The 24,391-nt window shown below is 51.6% G+C and overlaps 1 protein-coding gene across 2 annotated transcripts; it reads left to right on the top strand.

Moving 5' to 3' along the window:
- The first annotated feature begins 1,960 nt into the window (after positions 1–1,960).
- BACE1 (beta-secretase 1) lies at positions 1,961–24,205 on the top strand. 2 transcript variants are annotated; one of them, XM_082626611.1, is made up of 9 exons: positions 1,961–2,711; positions 17,272–17,360; positions 18,867–19,083; positions 19,564–19,701; positions 20,628–20,762; positions 21,737–21,838; positions 22,189–22,338; positions 22,601–22,772; positions 23,421–24,205. In XM_082626611.1, exons 1-9 carry the CDS (start codon positions 2,460–2,462, stop codon positions 23,660–23,662), a joined length of 1,497 nt encoding a protein of 498 aa, XP_082482737.1. In that variant the 5' UTR covers positions 1,961–2,459; the 3' UTR covers positions 23,663–24,205. The 2 variants fall into 2 exon arrangements, with proteins under 2 accessions (XP_082482737.1, XP_082482738.1); XM_082626612.1 differs by lacking the exon at positions 1,961–2,711 and adding an exon at positions 5,200–5,434.
- Positions 24,206–24,391: the final 186 nt, after the last annotated feature.

Below are 24,391 nucleotides of genomic sequence, written 5' to 3'. Positions count from 1 at the left end.
CAAGCCTGTCCATTTTTTAAAAACTATCTTCTGAGGGGCTTCCCTGGTGGCGCAGTGGTTGAGAGTCCGCCTGCCGATGCAGGGGACATGGGTTCGTGCCCCGGTCCGGGAAGATCCCACATGCCGCGGAGCGGCTGGGCCCGTGAGCCATGGCCACTGAGCCTGTGCGTCCGGAGCCTGTGCTCTGCAAGGGGAGAGGCCACAACAGTGAGAGGCCCGTGTACCGCAAAAAAAAAAAAAAAAAAAAAAAAAAAAAAAAATCTTCTGAGTTTTGTTAGAACTTCTTCAATATAAGATTTTTTAAATATTCTATTTTTTTCTGTAGTTTTATTTTTAATGTTAAGTTCTTTGACCTATCTGGAGTTTATTTGTAGATGAGTTAGGGATTTAGTTTTCTTTCCTCCCAAAAGGTAGCCAGTTGTCCCAACAACAGTTATTAAATAAATGTATCTATTTCCCTCTAATATGAATGCCATCTTTATCATATACAAAATTCCCATACATATATTGATCTATTGATTTTTATTGTTTAACCTGTGTCTAATCACCGTATTGGTTAGGATATTTCTATCCATATTATATAATCTGCAAATAATAATCCTTTGCTTTCTAATATTTGCTCCATTTTCTCATCTTATTGAGTTAGCTAGACTGATCTAAGCTATGTGGGATAAGAGTAGTGATAATGACCTTCTCTTTCCTAAGCCTGACTTTAATGGTAATAACTTTAGCCTGTCACTATTATGTTCTCTATGATTTTCTGTTATCTTGTTTAGGAAGTTTCCCCTTGGTTTTTCGTGGGGGTTTTTGTTTTTGTTTTTGTTTTATTTTTGGCTGCGTTGGGTCTTCTTGCTGCGCGCGGGGCTTTCTCTAGTTGCAGCGAGCGGGGGCTACTCTTCGTCGCGGTGCGCGGGCTTCTCATTGCGGTGGCTTCTCTTGTTATGGAGCACAGGCTCTAGGTGCGCAAGCCTCAGTAGTTGTGGCACATGCGCTCAGTAGCTGTGGCTCGCGGGCTTAGTTGCTCTGCGGCACGTGGGATCTTCCCGGACCAGGGCTCGAACCCCTGTCTCCTGCATTGGCAGGCAGAATCTTAAACGCTGCACCACCAGGGAAGTCCCTCCACTTGGTTTTCATCAGAAGGACTGCTGAATTTTAACAGAAGCTTTCCATATTTGATAAATAATATGTTGACATAATCATATGGCTTTTCTCCTTCAAGCTATTTTAGCTCTAAAGCTTTTCGTTTTAACCTCTTACCTATTAACATAAAGATACTTCTTGGAGTGATAACACTTTAAAGCTGACAACAGCCACTTACCCTCAGCTCACAGACAGCACAGAAATCTGGATGGGCTTGAAGATTCACAGAATCTGGGGTGGAGGTGAGGGCAGGTAGAGCACCAAAGGCACAAAAGGATTCAGCTGAGAGAAGCCCCAACCGGCTCTCACCTGCCTGCACATTGCAGGCTCCAGTGAAGGCGGACGGCCCCCTGCACTTTCCCCTTTGCCCTTGCTTATTCCTTTGGCTGCGTAGAATACCCTTCTATCCCCCTTACTCTTGCTTCGCAAATCTCTGCTCTTAGAAATTCCACCCATTCTTTAAGGTTCAAATTAAATACCACCTCCTCCCGCTGAGTCTTCCCAGACCCCCCAGATGTCCCCCAAATCCCTGCTCCTTAATTCCCCATCATTTTGTGCAGTGCATATGCATTTTATTTCTCTCTGTAGCCCCAGGGCCTGGCAGCGTGCCTGGCATACAGTGGGTGCTCCAGAAATGCCCAATGAAAGGCTGACGGAACAAGAGAGGTCTGCCACCACTCCATCCCGATGGCCCTTCCCATCCTGCCAGCGTCCTGCAGGGTGGACTCCATCTCGGCAGAGGGCATCCCAGACCCCTCACCATCCCCGGAAGCCGGGCTGCCTGCCATGGGAAGACTACACTTCCCAGCGATCCCAGGGAAAAGCGAAAACCCTTTGGCTTTGACAGCCGCTGCCACAAGTCTTTCCGTCTCCCCAGGCTGCCTGGGAGCTGGGAGCGGGATTATGGTGGCCTGAGCAGCAAACGCAGCCGTAGGAGCCCGGAGCCCCTGACCCTTCCCCTGCTGCCGCCCCGCCGGGAACACCAGGAAAGCAGCCTCCGACCTGCCATGCCCGCCCCGCCCAGCCCCCCGGGGGGCCCGAGCCGGCCTCTCCCGGACCTCTGTTGAGGTTGGACCGCTGTCCAGATGTAGCCAGGCGCCGGATCCGTCTCCTCCCCTCCTGTCTCTCTGTGGATCTCTCCTGCCCGCCCCCCACAGCCTGGACCCAGGGCTGGCCGAGGGGCCTGCAGGCGCTGGAGCCCTGATGCCTCACCGCTCACTCTCCTGAGAAGCCACCTCCAGCACCCAGAGTTGGGGTCAGGCCACAGGGACGGTCGCGGGCTGGAGTGAGCCCAGAGCGCCCCAAGGCCAGGGCCCACCATGGCCCAAGCGCTGCCCTGGCTCCTGCTGTGGATGGGCTCTGGGGTGCTGCCTGCCCACGGCTCCCAGCCTGGCATCCGGCTGCCCCTGCGAAGCGGGCTGGGGGGCGCCCCCCTGGGGCTGCGGCTGCCTCGGGAGACCGACGAGGAGCCCAGCCGGAGGGGCAGCTTTGTGGAGATGGTGGACAACCTGAGGGGCAAGTCCGGTCAGGGCTACTACGTGGAGATGACCGTGGGCAGCCCCCCACAGACGGTAAGCTTGCCGGGCCAGCCCTACCCTCCCTCCTGCACGAGCGAGCCGAGGGGAGACAGGCTGGGGGTGCAGCATGCCGGCTCCTGCTAAAATGGGCTGCACGGTGCGGGCTGGAGGGACCCTCTCCCAAACCTGTCCTCTGGGATCATACTGGCAGCAGTCAGCCCCAAAGCCCCCCTTCCCACTTCCCTTCCCCTCACAGGCTTCTGTCTGCCCTCCCCTCTCTCTGTCTTACACACACACATGGCTCAGGAAGGATTTGGGGCAAGAAAAACTTGTCAGTGGGGGGAGCCTGACCTGGGGAAGAGTCCAAACCACAGGGGTGCTGTGAACAGGTGTCAACCCAGACCAAGCTTGAGTCTCCCAACCCCACTGCTCTGGATCTTGGTCACCCAGTCTTGGCATCTGGGGTTCTGACCATTGGTTCCCAGCATCTTGAGGACCAAGGAATCCCGGCATGAGTTGGACAGGCCCCTTTCTCCCCGTGTCTGAGCTGCCACAGGACAGCGAAGCAAGGTTTCCGAGTTCCTTGTGACCTCCACTCTAATCCAGAAGCCCCGGGCTGACTCTTGCCTTCCCCTGCCCCTACTTCCTCCCCAGCTTTGCATCCTGCACTCCAGCCCCTCCCCCACTTGATGCCTCCCAAGTCCTGGCCAGAGGGAACTGAACTGAGTCTGGGGAAAGGACAGATCATAAACTGCATAGAGCAAAGGAGCCAGAGCCCCCTTCTAAGCATGAGACTCCCTCCATGAGCTGATAGGTGCTCAGGGGTGGGGGATGGCAGCGACGGAGAAAACATTGCCTGCCAGCTCCCCCCATCCTTCCTGACAATTCTCCAAGGTACACTCAAGGTGGCTGGTTGGAGGTTTCACCCTCTGTACCTCTGGCCGGGTAGGAGTGTGCCATGAACAGCCCTCTGTGAGCATTTGCCTCCTCTGTGGGTGAGCCCGGGCACGGGTGGCAGGATGGCTCTGTGTGCTGGTGAGTGTCACCTTGAATCTGAGCCCTCACATCTCTGAGCCACCCCCCTCCCCCTGATCTGTGTCTGGGAGCCTTGTCCTTGGGAGGGTCTGTGAAGGTGGGAGTGTGTCTATGGTGTCTACGGGCAGAGGGAACCACCACACTTCCTGGACTTCTAAACAGCTCTCACACCGGATCTAAGGGAAAAACAAGCCTCCGCTTCCCAATTACCTGATGGAAGCAAGCCTTCCGAGGACCATGCCACCCAGGCCTACCTCCCACCTCCCAGCTGATCCAAGGCTCTGGTCTTCCCCACTTACCCCTCCTCTTGCCTATGTAATATAAACAGTCTTGAATCAGTGTAAGGACAGAGCCTGAATCCAGGCCTCTAGCAGCCTGAGCCAACAGAACGCCAGCTGTTGTCAGGGAGAAGGAGGCTGTGTGGACCTGGTTCCTAGTCCCGTTTCTGCTACTGATGCACCATGCAAATTGTGCAGAGACCCTGTGACATGGACACAGGACGGGACTATGGGACCAACAAGGGCTTTGGGGTCAGAGAGACCAGGAATTCCAGCTCCACAACCCACAGCTTTCCCTTTTCCCAGCTGTGTGGCCTTGGGAAAATTATATAACCTCTCTGAGGCTGTTGCCGTGTCTTTAAAAATGGGTGAAATGAGATCTCCTTTGGAAGGTGATTGTGAGGATTAAGGAGACTAGGCAGGTGAAAGCACCTAGAACAATGCACCTGGACACACACTTGGCCTCCAGTAAATGTGAAATCACCTTCTGCTAACTTGTCTGGCCACTCCTGCCTCTTCTCTGCTCTGCAAGGAAGCATAAAAACTTGGGTGTTCTGAGCCTCCATGTTTTACACGTAAAACATGTAAATGGGGGATCCCATTACTGTACTTCCCTGGACCCCTGAGATAATATGTACATCCCCCAGCCCAGAAACTGGCAGAGAGTAATTGCCCAATAAATGTCAGTTCCTTCCCGCTCCTTCCTAGGAGAAGGGAAAAGTGGGCTTCAAGTTCAGCACCAGTCCAAGAAGCCAGTGGCAGGGAGACCACAGTTAGAGCAGCCCTATGAGTTGGCTTACGGCTCCATACCCGAGCCAACACCAGCCAGTCTGTGCTCTGTGGTGACTTGATTCTGCCCCCCACAGTCTGCGAGAAGGATGCCCTTTCTCCCGACCCAGTGGGGTTGTTATAAGCCCCAAATGAGAAGGTGAAAGGCACAGTACGGTAAACGAGCAACAGTGAAACTTGGGGAACACTTTCTATATGCCAGGCAATTCATTGCTGGTTTTGGGGGACTGATCCACAAAGAGACAGAAAATATATTTTCTACCTCCAGAGCTTAGTGTGGAAGTGAAAGTATAAGTGCTTGTACAAAGTAATCTGCAGCAGTTGTACTCAAAGTAAGGACCGCAGACCCTTGTCATCAGAGCCAGTTAGAACTGTAAATTCTCTGGCCCCTCCCCACACCTACTAGGTCAGAACCTCAGGGGCTGTGTCTCAGGTTTGAAAAGCGTTGATTTATAGCAGTACCATGAGTGCATGCTACGGGTGTTCTTATCTTTTCCCTCTATATTCTTTTGAGGGCAGGGTTCTTTTCTTCAGTTTATTTTTATTTATTTATTTTTTTGGCTGCCCGGCATGCAGCGTTTTAGCTCCCCAAACAGGCATCGAACCGGAGCAGCAGAAGTGTGGAGTCCTAACCACTGGACCACCAGGGAAGTCCCAATAGGTGTTCTGGAGGAGGTAAAATCAGGCAAGGCCTCGTGAAGATGTGCTATGAGCATGGTCTTGAAGGATGGATAGGAGGGTCGAGACCATTCCCAGTGCAGAAAAGTCCCCCCGAACTGCGATTGCACTTCATTTGTGTGTCCACTCCTTCCCACCCTATCCCCTGAGACCAAGCGGGGACACAGTGAATGAGAGAATGAGTTATGTGTGTTTGGGCTTATGCATGTTCGTTCGGGAGACAGTGAGAAACCCAGGCCAGCTAATGTTACAGGTTTGGGTAAATAAGATAGAACCAAGTGTCCGAAAGCCTTAAATGTCAAGCCATAAGGTTTGGACTTTGGTCTGCAGAAATAAGGGGGAAATTGAATTTATTTGTGCAGGGGAATGACAAAGAAAGCAATCTTTTAGGAAGAGGCATCTGAATTTTAGAAAGAATGGAACTGAGGGATGCAGGCAGCAGGAGGCTCTGTCACAAAGGTCCAAGTGTGGAGCGCTATGACAAGGAGAGACTGAGGCTGTGATCAGGTGGAGAAAGGAGGGAAGACCGGGATGCAAGGCTCGGTGACATTGGTGTGAAGGGTGAGCAGGAAGGTGTCAAAGATGATTTCAAGATTCCGATCTGGGATGAATTAGAACATGACAAGACCATTTGTGAGAAAGTCGGCAGGAGGGGATGGTTTAGGACTATGGGTGTACAAATATATCCTTGTATTTATGGTTACAGTTTATAAAAGTTTTCTTTAATTAATTTACTTATTTTTGGCTGAGTTGGGTCTTTGCTGCTGCACGCGGGCTTTTCTCTAGTTGCGGCGAGCAGGGGCTACTCTTCATTGTGGTGCGTGGGCTTCTCATTGCGGTGGCTTCTCTTGTTGCAGAGCACGGGCTCTAGGCGCGCGGGCTTCAGTAGTTGTGGCTCGCGGGCTCTAGAGCGCAGGCTCAGTAGTTGTGGTGCACGGGCTTAGTTGCTCCACGGCATGTGGGATCTTCCCGGACCAGGGCTCGAACCCATGTCCCCTGCATTGGCAGGTGGATTTGTAACCACTGCGCCACCAGGGAAGTCCTACAAAAGTTTAAAATATATTCTACATAGACTATTTTGTTCTTTACAGTAATTCCTGCAGTATATAAAAAGGTCTTACCATTTGCAGCTTCTAGCAGAAGAAATGGGGACTGAAAAATTAAATAACTGGCAGGTCAGTAAGCTGAGACCGTGTCTCACCCTTGACCTCCCTACTCTTCCACACCACCTATTTGAGAAGAAGAGAGAGTTTATCAGAGATCCCACTTCCATTCTCCTGACACCTACTCACGTCTTCCTTACTATACGTATGAGCACGTGTCACTGTTTTTGTGTTTGTTTCCCTCATAAAACACCAAGCTCTTGAGGACAATGTCTTTTTTAATTAATGAATTTTTGTAGTGTTTTATTTCTCTTTGGCTAATATCTATGACAGCACCGGGCTCAGAACAGGCACCTAAAAAGTGTTGAGCAAATGAATAAATAAAGTGTAAGACCTTTAAATAGAACCGTTGATGGGCCACTGTAAGTACAGAACTAGAGATCTTGGAGAAAGCATTTTCATTCTCTTTGCTTAAATGAAAGGATATCATCTCATTATAACGGTATGAGCATCACCATCCAAACACAGGCCAATAATTTAATTGTTAGGATTGAAATCTGGTGATGGGCAATTTTCAGTTTAACAAATATTTGTTGAGCACCTACTCACAAAAGAGAAGAATATGTCATAGTCTCAGCCCTTGGAGTGCTCACGATTTGGTGTGAGACACAGACATGTAAACGCCTAAATATCACACAAGGCCAAGTGCATCTGGTACAAATAGAAGAACAGTGAGTCTTGGAAGTATAAAGAAAGAAGCAGCTACTTCTGACAGAGTGTTAAGAAAGGCTTGCTAGAAAATGTAGCATTTGAATATGGCCTAGAAAGATGAGAAAGCTTTGCTATTTGGAGAGTGGGGAGAAAAAACTTCATAAAGAGAGATGTGAACTATGCTGAGAAGCTGGAAGCTGTGACAGGGATGCTGTGAGGCTGAGTGGGCACTGGGTTTCATTCTGGGGGCAGCAGAGAAATGGTCTAGTGAATTTTGGTTCTAGGAAAACTACTCCAGAGTGCAGGATAACTTGGATGTTCTAGAGTCCGAGACAAGGATTTCAATTAGGACACATGGGCCTGAAAGAAGATATAAAAGAGGAGAAGTCTTCAGAGAGCCAGCATTCACCTGTCAGGTCAACCAGGTGTTCCCGGTCCCTGGTGGGTGAGAGGGAAGAGAAGAAGTCTCCCTCCTTTGAACTTCTCTGACTGTGTTTGCAACAGGATACACAGCAAAAGGAGCAAGCTTTTAAAGCACAATATAGTTTACCAAAATTCCATGTTTATTACTCTGCTTTTTTTTTTTGCGGTACGCAGGCCTCTCACCACTGTGGCCTCTCCCGTCGCGGAGCACAGGCTCCGGACGCGCAGGCTCAGCAGCCATGGCTCACGGGCCCAGCCGCTCCGTGACATGTGGGATCTTCCTGGACCAAGGCACGAACCCATGTCCCCTGCATCGGCAGGCGGACTCTCAACCACTGCGCCACCAGGGAACCCCTATTACTCTGCTTTAGTTAAAAAGGGCAAGGTATTAGCATGTCTGTTTTGCGGAGGAGGAAACTGAGGCTCAGAGGGATTAAGTGGTTTGCCCAAAATTACACAGCTAGGGAAGAACAGAGCTAGGGTTCAAATCCTGGTCTTTGGATTCCAAGTCCAAATACTTGGTTCTTTCCAGCGTTCCATAGTCTGGGACATGTTGGTTGATTTTGAGATGCCAGTGGACAATTCTTGTGGATGTATCCAGCAACCAGCTGAGAATGGGGATCTGGAAGCCAAGAGACAAGTTGGGACTGGACAGGTAGACTCAGGGGTCACCTGTAGAGAGGTGCTTGTGGAAGCCAAGTTAGCAAATGAACTTGTTTGAGAGAATGGACAGAGAAGAGGAAGACGATTAGGGAAAGAATATTGGATGTAGACGAGGGATCAAGGGAGCAAAAGAAAATGATCAGAGAAGTAGAAAACTATGAGGATTCAGGATCTCAGAACCCATGAAGACGCCAAGTAGTTTTCCTGACCCCCTCCCTAGAATGGTTTTCAGACTGAGATCTGTGGGGTTCTGTAAAGGGACCTCAAGGGTGAGGGAGAGGTTAAGAGAAAGGTAAGAGGCAAGACTGTACCTTCCACCTTTCCCCTCACCAAGTCCTCCCCTGTCCCACCTGCCCCCAGATCTCCCAGAATAGGTCAGCTTTTGTTGTATTTATACAGTGGAATTCCAGGTTTGTTTGATTGATTGATTGATTGAGTTCTGGTACTTAAAAGGTCGAAAACCTTTGAACTCAAAGAATCACCCTCCAAGTTAGATGACCCTGAAGCCCAGCCCCAGTCAAGACAGTTTGGGCCTCAGGCACTGGGAGGCAACCTATGAACTGGGGTTGGGCTTCGTTGCACGTAGGCCTCTGCTGGGACTCTTAGGCTGTCCTTTCACACCTGTCTCCTGCTCTTCCTCCCCAGGTCTGGAAAGAAAGAATTCAGCTGGGAGTGGGAGAGGCATTGAGAAAGACCGTGCCCCCTCACTGAGGTAGATGGTCAAGAGCCCTTCTTGGGTATCTCCAGTAAAGAGCTAAGCAGAAATTTTGGTTGAAAATCCAGGAAGAGAAACATCTCTCAGGGAAGCCCTCCTACCTGCCAACTAACTTCTCTGTCTGCTGGGAGCCATCTCGCTTGAGGGGGCCTGGGCAGTGGGGAGTTCTGGAAAGGAAACACCATTTTCCTGGTCCTAGAGCTGCCCTGAGCTTCCCTGGGCAGGATGGGCCCAGTGGCTACCCTGTCTGCTGGCCACTGTAACCCCACTATGTACAGGCTGGATGTCTCCTTGGTTGGCCTCTCAGGTTTGGTGAACCCCACCAATTGTTCGACTCCAGCGCCTGTGGAGTTTTCACCAAATAGCACAAGGCATGACCTCTGGCATCTCCCAATGGCTCAAGCAAACAGAACTATGTGCTGAGCACAACCAGGTGCCATGGAGGAAAGTGGGCTTATGCCAGAGATCAGCTTCATTCTCACCTGAGGACAGACTCAGAGACTATTACAGCCCCTGTAAACTGTGGATGGGACAAGGTTAGACAACAGGAAGGACTTACTGTCTGACAATGAAAAGCAGGTAGCAGTGGCTGTGATACCCTCCTAGCAGGATTTCCCAGATGGGTTCCGTGGAGGCTGAAGGTGCTAAAGAGACGCCTTGAGAGCCACCACAGGGAGGGGATGAAGCAAAGAAATAAAAGCTCTCCCTAAAGCAGAGCATCTCTGCTTTTTCTCTTTGGTACACGGGGATCCTGAATGAGATCGGAAAAGGGTTCTGCTGCTTGAAAAAAAGTTTGAAAACCATTGTCTTAGATCTTTTCTTTAAGAACAGACATGTAAGTTTTTTGACCATTCGCATCATCATCTCATTTGAATAGGAAGCAGTGATAGATATTAGTTGAGCTGGGTTTGAGCCTGGGGGAAATGGAGCATCCTGTCTAAAGGGGGAAGGCTGCCCTAGATAAAGTTCGGGATGACCCAACCACCTTGGGATTCCTTTAAAAAAAACAGCCCAAGATGGGGTAAGTGGCACCAGGTAGCCTGCTTGCTCCCAGGTATTGATTGCCAGCTTCAGCCTGCAGAGCAAAGTGGAAGCAGAGGATATGTCTGAGAAAGGAGTCCATTTCCATTGGGTCAGCTGATTTGGTCAAGGTGAGAGGAGCCTGGATGGGACCCAGTTGCCAGACTCAGTTCGAGGCAGGAGCTGTGTGCTGCGCTGGCTCTCAGCCATGGCCAGCTGCTGACTTGAGGTTCCTCATGTCCTTCCTTGCCCCCATCTCTCAGCCTTGGGCAAGCTCAGGTCTGGGAATGTCCACTTAGGGAAGCAGATGAAGCTAACTCAGAGGACTCGGGGACCAGCGAGTCCTGAAATCACTCCGACTGCTCTAAGAACCTGGGTGGCTACTCAATTTTGTGGGTACAGTGGGCATCCATTGCCATCATCACCATACACAGTACCCGATTGAAAATCACCCCTGCAAGGACCCTGGGGCTGAGAACTAATAGCAAGACTCTGTAGAGTCACAGAGACCTGCAGCAAATGAGGCAATTACAGTTAAAAAAAATTGTTTTGGAGCACCTACTGAGGGCTAGGTAAGAATTAGATAATAAGCACAGAAATGTGCTCCCTACCCTGTGGAGCTCATAGTGTGTAGGACAGACAGACACTGGACAAATGATTTCAAGTTGGATGAAAGGGTAGGCAAAGAAGCACAGGTGTTCTTGAGGACCTACAAGAGGAGGAACCTAATCTGGGCTGGGGCATCAGGGCAAGACCTTTGGGAGAAAGAATGTTTAAACCACGACTTGAAAATTGAACAGAAGTTAGATGAAACAGGGAGAGAACATTTCAAGAAAAGGAAACAGCATATACAGAGGTGACAAATCATTGTGCTACTGAGAAACTTGATGGTGAGAGAGGGGAAAAGTGATAAGAGATGGTATTTGGAGTTGACCGATGGGTGGGTAGGTGCCCCGAAGTCAAGGATCTCAGGATTTAATTCAGGTAGTTTTGTAACAGTTATCTGATGCAGTGTAACAAACTAAAACGAGAGCCATTGTCTCTCAGGATTCTGTGGGCTGGCTGTGATTCTACAGACCTTACCTGGGCTCCTTGTGTGGCTGCATTCAGCTGGTGGGTCAGCTGGGGGCCGGACTAAGCCGGGCCTGCTGGACCTCTTTCTCCGTGAAGTCTTTCATCCTCAAGGAGGCAAGACTGAACCTCCTCACGTACAAGCTCAGGGCCACATTCCAAGAGGCCAGTCTCCCCAGTGCACAAGCACTTAACAAGCCTCTGCCTTCCTCCTTTGCTGATGTCCCATTGGTCAAAGCAAGTCACATGGCCAAGCCCAGAGTCAATGTCAGAGGGGATCACACCAGGGCATGGAGACAGGGCGTCTGATTCATTAGTGTAACAATCTACCATGTATTTCCTTTCCAAATGAGAGAGAATGAGAGAGACAGGAAGGTCAAGAAGATGAAAGAGCAGACTTGGGGCTCGGTCAGAGCCAAGGGGCTCTTGTCCTAGCTTTGTGGCTTATGTGTAAGAGGGGTCAAGTTCTTATTTACCCTTGGTCTCAGTTTCCTCCTCTGTGAAATGGAAGAAAGCCTCCTACATCTCAGCTTCAGCTGAAAGGCTTATACTACGAGAATATAAGGGCTCTTCCCCCGTAAACTCTGAGGCCCACACAGAAGAAAACAGACTTTCCTTTAGCTGGAAGAATTAAAGCCCCCTCCCAGGGACTTCCCAGCGGTCCAGAGGTTAAGGCTCCGAGCTTCCAATGTAGGGGCACAGGTTTGACCCCTGGTCGAGGAACTAAGATCCCACATGCCGCACGGCAACGCACGGCAGGAAAAAAAAAAAAAAGCCCTTTCCCAGAGCGAAAGTGGTAAGACCCTAGCATAGGCTGCCAAGAAAGGTGGTGGATCTTAATAACTAGAGATCTTTCAGAACTGGAACAAGCTCCCATATCTCCAGGTCAATGGACAGATGACTCCTGAAGGCTCTTTTCATCCAGAAGAATCTAAGCAACTCCCATCTGCTAGTGAGAGCTGGGGCCAAGACAGGTGGGATTGGGGAACAAAGAGCTTACCCTGAACTCAGCAGCTCCACATCTGTCTCATCGCCCAAGATCTATTGCTGCAGACTCCTCCAGGGGATCCTTGCCTGCAGGATGGAATGGGCAAGTGTGCCTTTCCCTGTGGGGCTTGTTAGCACTTCCCGTGAAGCTGCCATCCCTCAGAGGCCCCCAGGGGCATATTTGTTTGTTAAGTGATTGGCACTGACCTAGCCCTGACTCCATGCTGCGGCCCTCTGGGCATGTATAGGCAAGCTCTACAGGGACTTCTGAGTTGGCCTGGCCCCAAGGGATGGGGAGGAAGTAAGATGGCTCCAGGACTCCGGGCTGCCTGTATCAAACCAGGGGGCCTGGTGAGAGGAAGGCAGGTCTGAGCTAGAGCCACACCTATAACCTAGAAACACCCATAGTTTGGGGGCCCCTGAGAGATCCCTCCCTCACCCCGAAAATAGGGTAGATTAGCTCTTTCCCCTTTTTCCTTTAAGCATTCATTAATTCAAGAAATACTTATTGCCAGCCACTGTGATACCCAGTAGGGAGACGATGGGGATTTTTTTAAAAATTAGATACAAGGGGAGATGAGATTCAGTATGACATTATAGTGGCAAGTCCTACAGAAGCATTTTAATCAGAGAATATGACCTGGTCTTTCTCCCTTAGGAAGTCCCTTTTTTTTTTTTTTTTTGGCTGCGTTGGGTCTTCATTGCTGCACGCAGCTTCTCTTGCTGTGCGCGGGCTTTCTCTAGTTGCAGCGAGCGGGGGCTACTCTTCGTTGCGGTGCGTGGGCTTCTCATTGAGGTGGCTTCTCTTGCTGTGGAGCATGGGCTCTAGTGTGCAGGCTTCAGTAGTTATGGCACGCGGGCTCAGTAGTTGTGGCTCAAGGGCTCTAGAGCGCAGATTCAGCAGTTGTGATGCACAGGCTTTGTCGCTCCATGTCACGTGGGATCTTCCCGGACCAGGGATCGAATCCGTGTCCTGTGCGTTACCAGGTGGATTCGTAACCACTGCGCCACCAGGGAGGTCCCTAGGAAGTCCCTTTTGAGCTCAGACTGAAGGATGATAGGAGATGAGTAGACAAAACTGCAAGTGGAAAGGAGGATAGTCCAGGCAGAGTGAATGACCAACAGCCTTTGCGGGAGGGACCATGGCTGATTGGAGGACCTGAAATGAGGCCAGTGTGGCTGGTGGGCAGAGGGTTCGGGGAAGTATGGGACAAGCTAGGCTGGCTATGTAGGCAGGGCTGGACCATGAAGGGCCCTATAGGAAATGTTAAAGCTTTAAGTCTTTATTCTAATAACAAAGGAAAGCCATTGACATGGGAGGGTAACATGGTCACATGTGCACTTTGAAAAGATCATTCTAGGGCTTCCCTGGTGGCGCAGTGGTTGGGAGTCCGCCTGCCGATGAAGGGGACACAGGTTCGTGCCTTGGTCCGGGAAGATCCCACATGCTGCGGAGCGGCTGGGCCCGTGAGCCATGGCCGCTGAGCCTGCGCACCTGGAGCCTGTGCTCCGCAACGGGAGAGGCCACAACAGTGAGAAGCCCGCGTACCGCAAAAAAAAAAAAAAAAAAAAAAAAAAAAGAAAAGATCATTCTAGCCACAGTGCAGAAACAGGTTGGAGAAGTCAACGGTGGATGTACCACGATCAGTTGAAAAGCTGTTGTGATACTCCAGGATGAGATGATGATAGCTTGGCCAGGAGTGGCAAAGGAGGTGGCAAGAAATGAATACATTCAGAGACTTTTAAGAAGGTTAATTGGACAGGACTCGTTGATGCCTTAGATGGGGATGTGAAGAGGAAGGTGTTTGGATGTCTCTGAAGTTGCTGACTTATGGAACAGATGGATGGTGACTAATGTAGGAAACTGTGAAGAAAAAACAGATGGGCAGGACCAGGTAAGGTCAACCATGGACATCCTGAATTCGAGGTGTCTTTGAGGCAGTTCAAAGGGGAGGAAGGGGCTAGAGCTGAAAGCTCAGGAGGCATAAGGACATAGGTGGTCATTGTAGCCGCTGCCATGGATGAGATGGCCTAAGGACAGAGTAGAGCAGGAGGGGAAGGGGACCAATGCCCAGGCCTTGAGAAGTGAGCCTGCAAAGTAGACAGAAGATCCTATCAGAGAGGTAGGAGGAAAGCGCGGGATAGGGTGACAGGGAAGAGTGTTTCAAGGCGGGAGGGGTCGGCAGCGCTGAATGCTCCAGAGAAGTCAAGAAGATGAGGATTGATTTGAAAACTGTCTTTTGTATTTGGGCACACGAAATCATTGGTAACTGTAGTAAGGGCTGTTTTATAGTGGAGGGAGGGATAGAGGCGAAACTCAGTTTGAGAATGGGTTGCGGGATGAGTAGGAGGTGAAGAAATGAAGACAGCTTGGCCGAGAACGTTGGTTGTGAAGGGAGAGGAGAGAGAGGCTAGCTGGAGGCGGATGTGAGATTAAAGATTTTTTTTTTTTTTTTTTTAGTGAAGAGACAAGCATTTGTAAATGCCAACAGGAAGAATCCAGATTTGGGGGTGGGGGGTGTGGCATGAGGGGTGGATCCTCCTTAGGCAGGAGGAGGGATTGTGGAAAGGCAGGATGGACGGGGCATGTGGGAATGATCTTGTGGGAGATGGGGGGAGGGGTCACCTGACGGCCCCCCGCTGGGTGAAAGTAGAGGGGAGGGCGTCTGGTAAGGTTGGGCGCACGCAAACCCTCCTCCTTTGGGCTGCCCAGGGGGCTCACGATAGAAATGTTGGAAGGACAGGACCAAAATCACTTCTCTCGGAAGCAGGATCACAGTGCAAAGGGTAAATAGACAGAAGGACATTTGCTCAGGAGGAAGTGGCGACTGTTTATTTTGGTTTCCCTTTTTTGTGTGCGTGGAGGGTGGAGAGGGGGCAGCACAGAGAGCAGTGGGGGCCTGAATTCCTGGTGTTGGGGCTGGGGGTTTAAAGAGAGGGCAATGGGAGGGAGGGGTCATTCCTCCCCGGGCTTGACCCCCTTGGGGGCGGAGTGGGGAGAACTTCCTCAGGTGAGGAGAAAGGCTGGAACTGGAAGGGCACCAGGACTGATGGGCCCCCGGGCTGGGGAGGGAGTGGCCTGCAGAGAGGGCTCCTCCCGTACAGGACAGAGAGGAGTGGGGAGGAGGGGGCCTGGGCCAGCCGAGCGGAGCCCCTAGATAAAGCTCCATTCCAGTGTCAAAGGTGGTTGGATTCTCCTAGAGCCGGCCAGGTACACACACTCCAGGCGGTCCCCACTACAGCCACCGGCGCCAGCGCTGTGGAGGAGACCCTCTTTCTTTGGGGTCCAGGGATAGCAGGGGCGCCTGTAAGCCCGAGGCCAGCCGTGGCGCGGAGACCAGAGTCCTGGCAGGTGGGAGAGCGGGTTCTGGGGAGTGGGTGGGTGAAGAAGCCTTTTTAATCATTAACCTGGCTGATTGAAATCTGAACTGCTGTGCCTCTAGCTCTATTGATTCTCTGAAAGCATAGCATCTGGGGCCAGTGGCTGCTTAGAGACCGGGGAGAGGGACACCGGGGAGAGGTAGGGGCAGAGGGGCGGGGAGGGAAATGGGAGCCAGGCCAGGAGTGGGGGCTGGGAAGGAGGGAGGACGCAGGGTCAGAGAGCCAGGGGACAGTGGCCATGGGGAGGCCAGGAAGCCTGAGCGGCCGCTGGGGGAGGTGCGGTCAGCAGACCTACCAGGGACCACTGAGAGCAGGAAGGAGCCGGAGGATCCGGCAGAGGGGACGAAACACAGTGACCTGCCCTATGTGACAAGGTCAGAGCCTGCAGCAAGGCCAAGGTCAGCTGACTTCACTGCACTGAGGAGAGGTGATGCAGAAATGGAGGGCCCTGAGGTCAGGGGAGAAGCTGAGGTGAAGGACACACAAGTGGGCAAGAGAGGATTCACTTGGACTTCCCTGGTGGCGCAGTGGTTGAGAATCTGCCTGCCAATGCAGGGGACACGGGTTCGAGCCCTGGTCCGGGAAGATCCCACATGCCGCAGAGCAACTAAGCCCGTGCGCCACAACTGCTGAAGCCCCTGCACCTAGAGCCCGTGCTCTGCAATAAAAAAGGCCACCGCAGTAAGAAGCCTGCACGCCGCAATGAAGAGTAGCCCCCACTTGCCACAGCTAGAGAAAGCCCACACACAGCAACGAAGACCCAACATAGCCAAAAATAAATTAAAAACATAAATTTATTTTTAAAAAAAGAGAGGATTCACTTTATAGATTACTGTGTTTTTGAGGACAGGGCCCTTTCCTTTTTGCCTGTGAGGATATAGGAGGCATCAAAAAAATGGCTGACTGGCTGAGGAGGGGTCAGGCCATCTCAGGAGGAAGGAGGACAAGGTAGAAGAGACGTAGAAGGAGCTGCACAGAAGGAACAGCAAGACAACACCTGTCCATCTTCAATGAGCCAAAACCAGGGCCCCGAGGAGATGGCTTTTCACCAGGACCTCATACAGGGCTCCTGGCTATAGTCCCACTATTTCTGACAGTGGGACTCATAGGTCTGTGTCACCTCTGAGACAGAAGGGGGGCCCTTCATGGGGAGCCACATTCTGGCAGCCAGGGTCAGAAACACGTGGGCTTCAACATGCCATTGTGGTCCCCACAGCGCCCCTGGTCAGTGCCAGCTCCTAGAATAGCTCGTCTCTGAGCTGGAGGGGGATGAGCCAGGCTGCCTGCCGGTGATGTGCTTCCCAGGAGAACCAGAGAGGAGGGGAAGGGGCAAGCTCTGCAGACAGACTGGGCCAGTACAGAGTGAGGAAGGGCATCTGCAGGTAGACAGAAATAGGAATGGAAACACACACACACCACACACCACACACCACACCACACACACACACACACACACACACACACACACACACACACCAGTTATATGGCTCTGACGACATAGAAAATGTTCCAGTTCTGCAGAGAAGACAAAAACAGACACAAGGTTTCTGAGGCCATGCTGAGGGTGTCACAGGACCCCATGTTCTGTCCGTGGTTGTGGTACTAGCAGGGCCAGCCTGTCCAGTCCTGCATCTGGAAGCTTCACCCTGGACACTCCAAAGGAAGACCACGTAGCTGGGGGATGGGGAGGGTACAGGACAATGAAGGGAGTGAGTCCAGGCCTCCTGTCCTAGCATCTTTCTCTCCCTTTTCTCTGACAGCTCAACATCCTGGTGGACACAGGCAGCAGTAACTTCGCAGTGGGGGCCGCCCCCCACCCTTTCCTGCACCGCTACTACCAGAGGCAGCTGTGAGTGCGGGGAGAGCACGGGGCAAGGCTCTTCCCAAGGATCCAGGGCAAAGGAGGGTCCGGGGAGGGCTGCAGGGAGAAGGACCAGCTCCACAGAGCCTTTCTTCCTGCTAGGGAGGAGGGAGGGAAAAGAAGGCAACAGTGACCAGAAGAGAAGAGTGGAGGGGCTGGAGGGTTGAGGAGGTAAACTATGGGAAGGATAAGTTGAGGCACAGCCAGGAAGTGCTTCAGTTCCGAGATAGGGCAGCTTCCCGGGGGAGGGAAAGCAGGAAGGCGAGCAGCCCCAAAGCTCCCAGTGCAGTCTCGAGGTCTCCTCCTCTCTGCCTGAATGGGGAGGCTCGGGGACTCCAACCCACACCCCTCAGTGGCTCTGGTTTTCTGACACCACCACCTAAGTCTAGGCTGAGCAGGCTGCAGTGAGAGCTCCCTTCACTGTGTCCTCGCCTGGGGGCTACTCTCGGTGGCTTTGCACGGTTCAAGGAAGGGAAGGAAGAGCCTTCCATGGCCCCACTGCCTGGCCTGATATCAGGGACTGAAAGCTAATGCTTCCCTGCCTCCCGGGAGTTCCAGCAGCTGGACTTAGCTAACAGGTGGGAGGGAGGGTGGAAGTGGGTTTTTAAGGTAACAGAGGCAGTGAGGGATGATCTGGGAGCCCCTTTAACAGAAAAGCAGGAAGTGGCGAGAGGCCATCTAATGTCTGAGGCGTATCTGTGTGTGAAAACATGTGAGTCGAGACTGACACCCCATTCTTGGACTACTAGGCAAATGCCAAAGGCGCCTTCTTAGGTCCCTTGCCCTTTAACTTCCCTATCTAAAGAAGGCAGTCAGGGAAGGGGGTTATGGCCAGGGTCCACGAAAGGGAATTAATTCCAGCTCCTTGTCTGTGTCCCATCACTGCCCCCATCACACACACCAGCCCTGGTCAGAGGCGTGATTCCACACAGGTGGGGGTGACACATGGTGATCAGCTTGTTTCATCCGAGTGGTGTGTCTTGCCTGCTCGCCCTGCTGAGGTGCTCGTGCAAACTCCTTCCTTGGAAGAATTTGCTGAAGAGGTTCCACGCTCACCCGCTTGGTACTTTCTCTACCACTCAGATGGTACCACTGGGTCCCAAGGCAGCAAAAGAGTCAATGGCTCCTTTTCTTTAAGAGCGTGATAAGGTCAGGGGGCGGGGGTGGGAGATGCCCGCTAGCTGTCCCTTCAGCAGCAGCAGTCACAATACACAAAGCCTAGACTTGTTCTTCCAGGGCCTGAGCTCCAGATCTAGGAATACGAGCTATGGACACAGGAGAGCAAGCCCCAGAGACAGCTCCCCACGTCTGTCTGCAAGGTCACTTATTCTGTTCCCGGTGAAGGATCTATGGATGTTCTGTTGAGCAGCCTGACAGCATCTTGTCTTATGTAGATGACCAAGATGAGATCAGGCATCTGGGAGTAGGTTAGATGCTGGCTCCATGTACCAGCTGTGGTTACGCACCCAACATATCTCTGCCTGCTTTGCACAGGTCCAGTACATACCGGGACCTCCGGAAGGGCGTGTACGTGCCCTACACCCAGGGCAAGTGGGAGGGGGAGCTGGGCACCGACCTGGTGAGCATCCCCCATGGCCCCAACGTCACCGTGCGTGCCAACATCGCCGCCATCACTGAATCAGACAAGTTCTTCATCAATGGCTCCAACTGGGAGGGCATCCTGGGGCTGGCCTACGCTGAGATCGCCAGGGTGAGAGGAACAAGGCCTAGCCCTAGACACTCTGCCTGAACGCTGCACACTGCATGCTACACAGGGACGGAGTTGCGGGAGAGAAAGGGAGGGAACTGAATAAGGGAGGGAAACAAATCAGTTTAAAGAATCACTTTACAGGGGGATGGGGTGGCAGTCTGAATTTCATCCCTACAGAAGGCAGAACTATGGTGACAGGTAGAGGAACAGGCTATCTTTTCTATTGACGCTAAGATCTTTAAGAATAAGACAGGCCTCCGTAACTCTGAAACAGGTTAAGCAGATGGGGATCAACGATCCTACAGATCTTTCCTGTTTGCATTGCCAGTGTGTCTTGCTGTCCCTCTCTCTACCAAATCTCAGTACCTCAGGATGGTCTTTCCCAAGGAACATCCCCCAAGTTTTGCTTTTGCCCTCCCATTCCCCTTTCCATTAGGGCCCTCTGTGCGAGGATTCACTCCTTGTCTCTCTCTGTCACAGCCTGACGACTCCCTGGAGCCATTCTTTGACTCGCTGGTAAAGCAGACCCACGTGCCCAACCTCTTCTCCCTGCAGCTCTGTGGTGCTGGCTTCCCCTTCAACCAGTCGGAAGTGCTGGCCTCAGTCGGAGGGAGCATGGTGAGTGGGCCGTAGGAGAGGGGAGGCCCGGGCACTGGGCAGAGACGTGAGCCCCTGCTGCCTCCCTGCCCTCTGAGGCCACACCACAGCCTTGGGCTCCACCACTGAGAATCAAGAGAAACCTCTTGGGCTTCCCTGGTGGCGCAGTGGTTGGGAGTCCGCCTGCCGATGCAGGGGACACGGGTTCGTGCCCCGGTCCGGGAAGATCCTGCATGCCTCGGACTGGCTGGGCCCGTGAGCCATGGCCGCTGAGCCTGTGCATCCGGAGCCTGTGCTCCTCAACGGGAGAGGCCGCAGCAGTGAGAGGCCCGCGTACCGCAAAAAAAAAAAAAAAAAAAGAGAAACCTCTTTATGTTCTCCACCTCCATTTTTCTTTTTCTACCCTTTCCTTCCTTGCGTTATTCCAGAAAGGACTTGAGGCTCCTATGGTAAACTTGGAAAGGATGACAGATGATTAGGAAAATTTCAAAGGAAATGAAAATAAGGCCTCTCAAATCAAGACTGTTCAGTCTGATGATCAGAAGGCAGAGATGTAAGGAGTTTAAAAGTCTATTTATTAATTCATTTAGGACAACTGGTGAATGGTTCTCTATCTCCAACAAGCAGAGAAAATAAAACTTACAACAGAAGCAAATTATCACTCACTCAACATCTATGATGCCAGTTTAGGTTTAAATAACTTTATATCAAGGTCTGTGTGATTCTGAAACAATTAAAAATCCTGGAAAGCCTTTTCCCCTGAACACATCCTTAACACATTTAAGAAAGTATCAATCGCTTTAGGGCGTGGTTTGATTAGAAGCAGGAAGATGAGAAAGGTGATGTGCAGTGCCTTGCCACCCCAGAAATGACTGATCCTATGCTTGCCCTCTGGGTGACTTGTCCTTCTGTGTTGGCACACGGGTACTGGCTCTTTTTCTCCCTAGATCATTGGGGGGATCGACCACTCGCTGTACATGGGCAGCCTCTGGTACACACCCATCCGGCGGGAATGGTATTACGAGGTGATCATTGTGCGGGTGGAGATCAATGGACAGGATCTGAAAATGGACTGCAAGGAGGTAATAAAACCTGGGGGAGGCAACGAAAGGCAAGGGGGAGGCAACACGGCGTGAGTCCAGACGCCGAGTTATGAGGCTAGGAGAATGAGGTTGAGGTGCAGGACCTGCAGGAGGGTTGCGGGCTGAGCATGGAACAGCAAGGAGCTTAATGGTCACATGGCGGGACCTGAGGGTTGGGGCTAGGGACTGGCTTAGCACTTTCCCAGAGGCTGCGTGGCATATGGTCTGGCATGGAAAAAAGCACACCTGGACTCCGGTCACTGCCTTGCTTTATGAGCTTGGGCAAGTCGTCTGCGAGGCAGTGTGACATGACGTAGTAGAAGAGTCTGGCTTCGGGGTAAGAAAGACCTGGGTTTCTAGCTCTGCTCTAGCTCTGTGTCCTCAGGCAAGTTACTATTTTGTGTTTCAGTTTCCTCACCTGCAAAACAGAAGTAAAAACAGCTTTTCCAAAGACGGTGGTGAAAATAGAGAAAGTGAATAAAGTGTTTATCCCGGTGCTTGACATACAGCAAGACCCAATAAATGGCAGTTAAACTATTTGGGTGTTCCTTACCTAGATTCTTCATGTATGTTAAATTAGAACAGATACAAACGTATTATGAAAAGTTAAAAGCATTATACAAGGTATTTTTATTTTCAAGATTTAGAGAATGTCTACCCACCCAAGATAATAAGAGTTAACATTTATTGAATGCTTCCTATGTGCAGGGCACAATTCTAAGCACTTCAAATATATTATTTAATGCTTATAATAACTCTTTGAGGTAGGTAGTATTATTATCCTCATTTTACAGATGAGGAAACTGAGGCACAGATGTTAAGTAACTTGCCCAAGGAGATCCACCTAAGAAGTGGCAAAGCCAGGATGCCAACCCAGGAAGGACCCCAAGCAGTCAGCCTCACCCCTCCAATTCTGGCCAAAGCCTGGCATCAAAAAGGCTTTTGATGTTCTAACCCTCTCTTCTCCCTCTTAGTACAACTATGACAAGAGCATCGTTGACAGCGGCACCACCAACCTTCGTCTGCCCAAGAAAGTGTTTGAAGCTGCTGTCAAATCCATCAAGGCAGCCTCCTCGGTCAGTGGGACTAAGGACAGGGGTACAAGAGATGACAGTGTCACAGGAAGTCTGTGAGAGGCACGTTCCTCCACAAGAGCCAAGATGTCTACCCTGAGATCCCTCTACTTAGGTCTCTTAAAAAACGGTTCTCTGCTATGGGCCTCAGCTTGCTCAGCACACAATCCCCCAGCCCAAAGTTTTGGCCTTACTCTCTTCCTCTAATCCTTGGGTTTTGGCTGACCTTTCCCCAGTTTGGATATTTCATGGAAAAGCAAGTAAAGGGCCCAGTAAGTGTTATCTGAAAATGGGAGAGGCGAGATGGTGAAAGAGGCCGTTTCCTCATCTTTATCCTTTTCTCATCAACACAGACGGAGAAGTTCCCAGACGGTTTCTGGCTCGGGGAGCAGCTGGTGTGCTGGCAAGCAGGCACCACCCCGTGGAACATTTTCCCGGTCATCTCACTCTACCTAATGGGTGAGGTCACCAATCAGTCCTTCCGAATCACCATCCTTCCACAGGTACGTCCCTGGCCTGAATCAGCGGGATCCCAGGACGGGAACCAAGGATATATAGAGAAAGAGTGAGCAGGCATGGCTTCCTAGAACTTGGAAGACAAAATAGATGAGGACCCAGCGGTAAAGGGCTCTGGGAAAAACCAGCCTCTCGGAGCTCAGGGCTGGCAAAGGGAAAGGCAGCCTAAGGGCATCGATACCAAGAAGGCAGAGATGGGGTGAAGGATGGAGGAAGACATACTCTCACTCTTTGATTGCTTATCCTTAGCAATACCTGCGGCCAGTGGAAGATGTGGCCACGTCCCAAGATGACTGTTACAAGTTCGCCATCTCACAGTCATCCACGGGCACCGTCATGGGAGCCGTTATCATGGAGGGCTTCTACGTTGTCTTTGATCGGGCCCGGAAACGAATTGGCTTTGCTGTCAGTGCTTGCCATGGTGAGAGCGCCAGGGACGAGGGTGTGGGGTCAGTCTATCCACGTTCTCCCTGTCCAGCGGTGAGGGTACCTGGGCCCCTGTGAGTCTGGGAGGGAGTAACAGTTGCCTCAAGCCAGAGTCCACGTATGGTGTAAAAGCTAGTGTTGGTCCTTGTGCTTTTTCTGTATCGCCTGGCATGCTGACCCCTGCCTGGACTGGCAACCTCTGTTGGAGACCCAGAACAGCAAGAGCTGCCTCGGCACCTCGGGAAGCTCTAGATCCAAGGGTGGCAGGCTGGGCCTATAGTGACCCTGTCAGCTGCCGTATGCCCAGGTTGAATGCTACTGGCAGGGTCTTGCAACTGAATTTCAGCAGGAGCAGGTGAGTTTACTAGGTATATGTAGGGCTGGCTTTCTGGTCCACTTAGAATAACTGACTTTTAGGGCCCTGTCCTATTGGACAGGTAGACAGGAAAGGGTTGTTGTCCCCAGTGACCTGGGAGGAGAGCCACGCCTCCGCCTAGCAACGGCTTTCTGTCCTGCTCCTTAATATCTCCCAGGAGGGAGATTCTACGGCCTCCTCAAGGGCTGGTTTCAAGGCCTGTCCCGGGAAGTTCTTTTGGGTGTGTCATCCAAACTGCTCTGTGACTCACATCTGCCCTTTCTCCAGTGCACGATGAGTTCAGGACAGCAGCGGTCGAAGGTCCTTTTGTCACCCTGGACATGGAAGACTGTGGCTACAACATCCCCCAGACAGACGAATCGACCCTCATGACCATAGCCTATGTCATGGCTGCCATCTGCGCCCTCTTCATGCTGCCCCTCTGCCTCATGGTGTGTCAGTGGCGCTGCCTCCGCTGCCTGCGCCATCAGCATGATGACTTTGCTGATGACATCTCCCTGCTGAAGTGAGGAGGCCCACGGGCAGGAGAGAGAGATCCCCCTGGACCACATCTGGTGGTTCGCTCTGGTCACGAGGAGGAGACACAGATGGCACCTGGGGCCAGAGCACCTCAAGACCCTCACCCACCCACAAATGCCTCTGCCTTGACAGAAAAGGAAAAGCTGGCAAGGTGGGTTGCAGGGACTGCACCTGTAGGAACCAGGAGAGGGAAGAAAGACGTGCTCTGACGGCGGGAATACTCTTGGTCACCTCAAACTTGAGTTGGGAAATTCTGCTGCTTGAAACTTCAGCCCTGAACCTTTGTCCACCATCCCTTTAGATTCTCCAACCCAAAGTATTCTTCTTTTCTTAGTTCCAGAAGTAAGGTGACCCCAGCGTGTGTCTCTGCAGTACCCTAGCAGAGAAAGGGCCAATCTTGTTTCCCTGCTGGCCACAGTCAGCGGGAACGGACGCACCGTTTGCTGTTTGCTTTAGAGATAGGGACTGTATAGACAAGCCTATAACATTGGTGCAAAGACTGCCTCTTGAATTAAAAAATAATTTAAAAATAATTTGTACAAATAATTTGTACAAATGGGGGTGGCTGGACGAGGAGAAGGAGAGGGAGTGCAAAGACAGGGAAGCTGGGATCAAAGCGAGGCAAGGCCAGAACGTGACCGCCCGCCCGTCCCAGTTTTACACGGCATCTCCAAGATAGAATCCCACCTTCTAAGACGGGTGCTGCTTCCCAACGTCTT

Source organism: Mesoplodon mirus (assembly GCF_964341445.2).
Source record: "Mesoplodon mirus genome assembly, chromosome: 7".
NCBI classification, from domain to species: Eukaryota; Metazoa; Chordata; class Mammalia; order Artiodactyla; family Ziphiidae; genus Mesoplodon; species Mesoplodon mirus.
The sequence above is the reverse complement of the archived record's forward strand: the minus strand, read 5'-3'. Positions and strand labels throughout refer to the sequence as shown.